The sequence below is a fragment of the Setaria viridis genome, chromosome 1 (genome assembly GCF_005286985.2).
Source record: "Setaria viridis chromosome 1, Setaria_viridis_v4.0, whole genome shotgun sequence".
Classification (NCBI taxonomy): domain Eukaryota; kingdom Viridiplantae; phylum Streptophyta; class Magnoliopsida; order Poales; family Poaceae; genus Setaria; species Setaria viridis.
In genome coordinates this window covers 18,099,487-18,105,486 of record NC_048263.2, presented here as the reverse complement: position 1 = coordinate 18,105,486, position 6,000 = coordinate 18,099,487, and the positions used below count along the sequence as shown (strand labels likewise).

The 6,000-nt window shown below is 48.1% G+C and overlaps 1 protein-coding gene across 1 annotated transcript; it reads right to left on the bottom strand.

Annotated features, from left to right (window-relative positions):
• Nucleotides 1-4,962: 4,962 nt before the first annotated feature.
• On the bottom strand, nt 4,963-5,517 carry LOC117854539 (uncharacterized). The gene has a single exon (XM_034736766.1). It carries the CDS (start codon nt 5,515-5,517, stop codon nt 4,963-4,965), a length of 555 nt encoding a protein of 184 aa, XP_034592657.1.
• Nucleotides 5,518-6,000: the final 483 nt, after the last annotated feature.

Genomic DNA, 6,000 nt, shown 5'->3' with positions numbered 1-6,000 from the left:
TCTGCTACGTTAGCATCACTCATTGATTCTTACCTGATCGGCTCATCTTGAACTTCTTCAAGATGCACTGTCTTTCCACTTTGCCCTCTGATCGGTTGTAGAAATAATATCCTAAAGTTTCCTTTGGATATCCCACGAAAATGCACTTATTTGACTTGGGTGTGATCTTGTCTGACTGAAGTCACTTGACAAACACTTCACATCCGCAAATCTTTAGAAAAGACAAACTGGGAACTTTTCCGGTCCACATCTCATATGGTGTCTTAACTACGGATTTAGATGGTACCCTATTAAGTGTGAAAGCTGCTATTTCTAGAGCGTATCCCCAAAATGATAATGGTAGGTCCGACTGGCTCATCATTGATCGAACCATGTCTAACAAAGTTTGATTACGTCGCTCGGATACACCGTTTCTCTGAGGTGTTCCAAGCGGCGTAAGTTTTGGAAGAATTCCGCAACTCTTTAGATGATTGCTAAACTCGTGGCTCAAATACTTGCCTCCACGATCAGATCGTAAGGCCTTAATTTTCTTGGCACGCTGATTTTGAACTTCATTCTGAAATTCGTTGAACTTTTCAAAGGTTTCAGACTTGTGCCTCATCAAGTAGACATAGCCATATCTACTAAAATCATCAGTGAAAGTTATGAAGTATTGGAATCCTCCTCTAGCCGTCGTGCTCATTGGTCCGCATACATCGCTATGTACGAGTTCCAACAAGTCTACTGCTCTCTCAGGAAAACCTGTGAAAGGCGTCTTGGTCATCTTGCCTAGCAAGCAAGCCTCACATGTCTCATATGATTCAAAATCAAACAAAGTTAGAAGTCCATCAGAATGGAGCTTCTTCATGCGCTTTTCACTTATATGACCCAAACGACAATGCCACAAGTAGGTAGGACTCAAATCATTAGGCCGAGGCCTTTTAGCATTTATGTTACAAATAGGTGAACCATCAAGATTTAAAATAAACAATCCATTCACAATGGATGCAAAAGCCATAAACATATCATTCTTAGAGATCACACAACCATGGTTTTCACTCGCAAATGACATAATGTTTTGACTTAAACTAGGAACAAAATAATAATTGTTCAATTCCATAATAAATTCTGACGGGAGGTGGAGTTGCATCGTCCCGACGGTCAATGCAGCAACTCTTGCATTATTGCCCACGCGGAAATCAACTTCTCCCTTTTCAATGCTTCTACTTCTTATCATTCCCTGCATCGAATTGCAAATATGAGCAACCGATCCGGTATCAAATACCCAAGAATTAATAATTGTATCAGCGAGAAATATGTTGTCTATAACATTAACAACAAGCGTACCTAAGGTGGAAGTACTCTTACTTCCGTCATTCTTCAATGAAGCTAGGTACTGCTTGCAATTTCTCTTCCAATGACCAAGTTCGTGACAATAAAAGCACTCTTTGTCAGGAGCAGGTCCAGGTCAAGCTTTAACCTTGGGCGTTCGGTTTGGCTTGGCAGCCTTGCCTTCTTCTTCCAAGAATTGCCCTTTTTCTTAAAGCTAAGCTTGTTCTGTCTAGCCATCACATGGCTGCTACTAGCACTTTTCTTAATGTCAGCCTCTGCTGTTTTAAGCATGCCACACAGTTCATTCAGACCCTTCTCCGTCCCATGCATATGGTAGTTTGAGATGAAGTTCCCATAGCTAGATGGAAGAGACAAAAGAATGAAATCAGTGGCTAACTCTTGACCTAGTGGGAAGCCCAGCTTGTCCAACTGTTGAGTGTAACCAACCATCTTGATTATGTGTGGTCCTACTGCTGCGCCTTCTGCCAGCTTGCTCTCCACAAAGGCCTTAGACACATTGAAGCTTTCAGTCCTGGCCTGTGTTTGGAACATGTCTCTAAGTGCCATGATCATATCGTGCACCTCATGGTTTGTTTCGAGCTGCATCTGCAGCTCGGGTTCCATGCAAGCAAGCATAAGGCAGCTTACTTCGAGGTTAGCATCACATGCTTTCTTGTAAGCATTCTTAACAGCAGCAGGTGCATACCTCCAACAACGCAAAGAACCTAGGAGGTTTTATTCATTCAATATAAAGGGAAAAAATAATACATAGCTTTTAAGTCCTAAGGGTAGAAGCACCGCAGGTGCTTGATCTTCCATGGATTGGGGATGCCTGAGCCATCCGTCATTGGAGTCGATAGGTGCCCAGCTAGATGACTTCTTTGATGATGAAGGGGCCCTCCCAAGGGGCTGCTAGCTTGTGCATGTCTTTGGTGGACTGGACCCGGCGAAGCACCAAATCACCAATGTTGAAGGATCGTTCTTTAATATTCTGATCATGGTAGTGCCATATCTGCTGCTCGTGGCGTGCATGCTGGATGAGTGCCGCCACTCGATGCTCCTCGAGGTTGTCGATGTCAATCCACTACCTTTTTTCCACTTCACCTTCCTCATAGTATTGGATGTGTTGGGTGCCAAAAGCTTCGTCAGAGGGCAAGATGGCCTCTGAGCCATACACCATGAAGAAAGGAGTGTAGCTAGTAGCCTAGCTTGTTTTGGTCCGAAGGGCCCAAATGACATGGGGTAGCTCGCATAGCCACTTGGTGGCGTACTTGGACGTGTCGTCGAAGATGCAAAACTTGAGGGACTGGAGGACCATCCCATTTGCACATTTGACCTGTCTATTGCAGCCCGGGTGCACTACTAAGGAGTAGTACATATTGATGAGGTTATCCTGGCAAAAGTCCCAAAACTCAGAGCCTGTGAAATGTTTACCAAGGTCGGTGATAATCCTGTTTGAAATTTCAAAGCGGTTTGTGATGTCTTCCATGAACTCAGTGGCTTTAGCCGAATCGATGCTGGTGACAGCATTGACCCCAATCCATTTGGTGAATTTGTCAATAGCCACAAAGATATGAGTGTAGCCGCCCGGGGTGGTCTTGAAGGGTCCGACCATATCTAGCCTACAACATGTGAAGGGTCAGGATGGTGGGATAATGCGTAGGGCTTAGGCTAGTAGGTGTTGTTGCTTGGAGAAGAATTGACACCCTTTGCAACTTTAGACGAGCTCCTTTGCATCAGCAACCACTGTTGGCCAATAGAAGCCAGAGCGAAACGCCTTGCCCACAAAAGTGCCTGGAGTGGCGTAATTCCCGTATGTGCCCGAGTGGATCTCATGAAGGAGGTCAATACCCTCACTGCGCAGAATGCACTTCATCAAGATGCCTATGGATGTGACCCTTTCTGTAGAGCTCCGTCCCGATGGTGATGTAGTTTGCACTGGCGCTAGCTGGTCAGTGATAAAGGCTATAAACGGAGCACGCCAGTCTTCTACTGCCTCAATCATCATGACTTCAATGGGAGCTGGGTCGGCCAGAGACTCAGTACTATCATTGACCTAGTTCGGGTCCAGGATCTTGATGGAGGGTTTTCGGATGTTCTGGACAAAGACGCCGATCGGGACTTGAGCGCACTTGGAGCCGAGCTTGGACAAGACATCGGCGGCGACGTTATGCTCCTTGGGGACATGGTGAAACTCGGCACCATCGAAGTGGGCCTCAAGTTTGCAGATTTCTATGCAGTAAGCGTCCATTGTCTCCTTACTGTAGTCCCAGTTCTTATTGACCAGCTTGATGATGACCTTGGAGTCACCGAACATGAGGATGCATTTGATTCCAAGGGAAATAGCAACGCGAAGGCCATGGATGAGTGCCTCGTACTCAGCACCATTGTTGGTGGTCTTGTAATGGATCTGGAGGACGTACTTGAGCTGCTCACCTTTGGGGGATATGAAGAGGACCCCCGCATCGGCTCCTTCGAGGTTAAGGGTGCCGTCAAAGAACATTGTCCAGTGTTCCGGCCTCCCTAGGGAGGGTGGCTTCTAGATCTCTGTCCACTCAGCCTGAAGTCATCTAGGATCTACGACTTGATCGCATGGCGTGGGTAGAAATCTAGGTCTAACTCGCCGAGCTCTACAGACCACTTGACAACTCGGCCGTTGATATCCCTATTGCAAAGGATTTCACCAATTGGGTATGAGGATACGACCCAGATCTTGTGCGCCTAGAAATAATGCCATCATGCCGGTAAGCTTCATGACATCTTTCTTGCTAGTTGGCTTCAACCTTGATGGGATTGGCTTCGATGCCGTGCTGGCTGATCATGAAGCCCAGGAGCTTTCCAGATGGGACACCGAAGACACATTTGCCCGATTGACTTTCCAGCGATAGGCCCGGAGGCTGTTGAAGGTTTTTGCGAAGTCGGCTATAAACTTCTCCTCATCCTTAGTCTTGACAACCACATCGTCAATGTAGGCCGCGACGTTCCTGTGTAGTTGCTTCTTGAGGCAGCCCTGGATTGCCTTCTGATAGGTGGTAGCAGTAGATGCCAAAAGCTATTATGAACACCGCTCTGTCTTGGTCGGTAGGATTGATGGCGATCTGATGATAGCTCGAGTAACAGTTGAGGAAGCATAGCAATGCGCTTCCAGCCATAGAGTCCACGAGCTGGTCGATGTGCGGAAGAGGAAAGGGGTCCTTAGGGCAGTGCCTATTGACGTCGGTGTAGTCCATACACATGCTTCATTCATAAGTTTTCCTTTTACAAGGACTGGATTTGCTAACCAGTCAGGGTGCTTACATTCACAGATGAAACCGGCAGCTAAGAACTTATTAAATTCTACCCTAATGGCCTCCATGCGATCTTCGGCGAAACGGAGAAGCTTTTGTTTGACCGGTCTTGTTGTATTGCTCAATTCCAAGGAGTGCTCACCAGCTCCCGCGGGACATCGGGCATATCGGATGGCTTCCACGTGAATATGTCCGAGTTGTCCTGGAGGAAACTGGTAAGCGTGAGTTCCTATTTGGGGGAGAGGTCGGACACTATGAGGGCCATCTTGGAGGGGTCTTCCAAGCCGAGGCAGATCTTCTTAAGCTTTGGGTCAGGCTACAGTGCCATGGGCATCGACTCTGTCTCTAGGATTGTGAGCTAGTTCTAGTCCACCTTCTGGGCCTCGGCAAGCATGGCAGTGGCTTTGGCCGAGTACTCCACGGCTTCAGCGAGCTGTACCGCCTCCGTGTCGCACTTGTATGATGTCTCAACGTCACCGTAGCTGGAAAGGACACCGTTTGGAGCTGGCATCTTGAGGACAAGGTAGGTGTGATGTGGAATCGCCATGAACCTTGCGAGCATGGGTCTGCTAAAGATGGCATGGTAGGAAGTTTTGAAGTTGGCCACCACTAAGGTGAGGTGCTCCATACGGTAGTTGTTGGGCGTGCCAAAGGTAACTAGCAAAATAACACAGCCGATAGGATAGGATCCATTGCTGAGCATGATACCGTAGAAGTGGTCTTCACAGGGTTGGAAGCGGTCGAAATTGAAGTCCATGCGCTTCAGGGTTTCGGTGAAGATGATGTTAAGCCCGCTGCTGCAGTCAATTAGCACTTTGGGGAGAAGAGCCCGATCTATGGTCGGGCAGACCACCAGTGGGTAGGACTCTGGATCTGGAATATGTACCCAGTGATCATCCCTAGAGAAGGTCATGGGCATCTCCGACCAACGCAGATACTAGATTGGGCATATGGAGATGAAGTGCACCTCTCGTTGGTGCAGCCTGTGTTTGTGGTTGCTGCTGAACGTATTGGGACCATCCATGATAATGTTGACTTGACGGTTCGGTTGCTAGAACTGCCCATTCAGGTCGACGCCGGCCAGGTGGGCATCTGGGTTTGGCTGGTCACGGCACTCCTCTCAGTGCTGATCGTTGCGGTCATCACGTCGGCAGTTGCCGCGATCATCGCGATCATCACGATGGTGGTCATGGTCATCACAGTGGCGGTCATGACGATCATCACGGTGAGGTTCGCTGTGGTCATCACGGTCATCGTGGCGGCGGTTGTCGCGACGATTGTCGTCCCTGAGATAGTCGTTGCAGCGAGGTCGCTTGTACTCCACTGGGGTGTTGAGCTCTTTCTTGAGGACTGTGCAGTCTCGGAGATTGTGATGTGCGTCCTTATGGAAGGGGCACGGAGC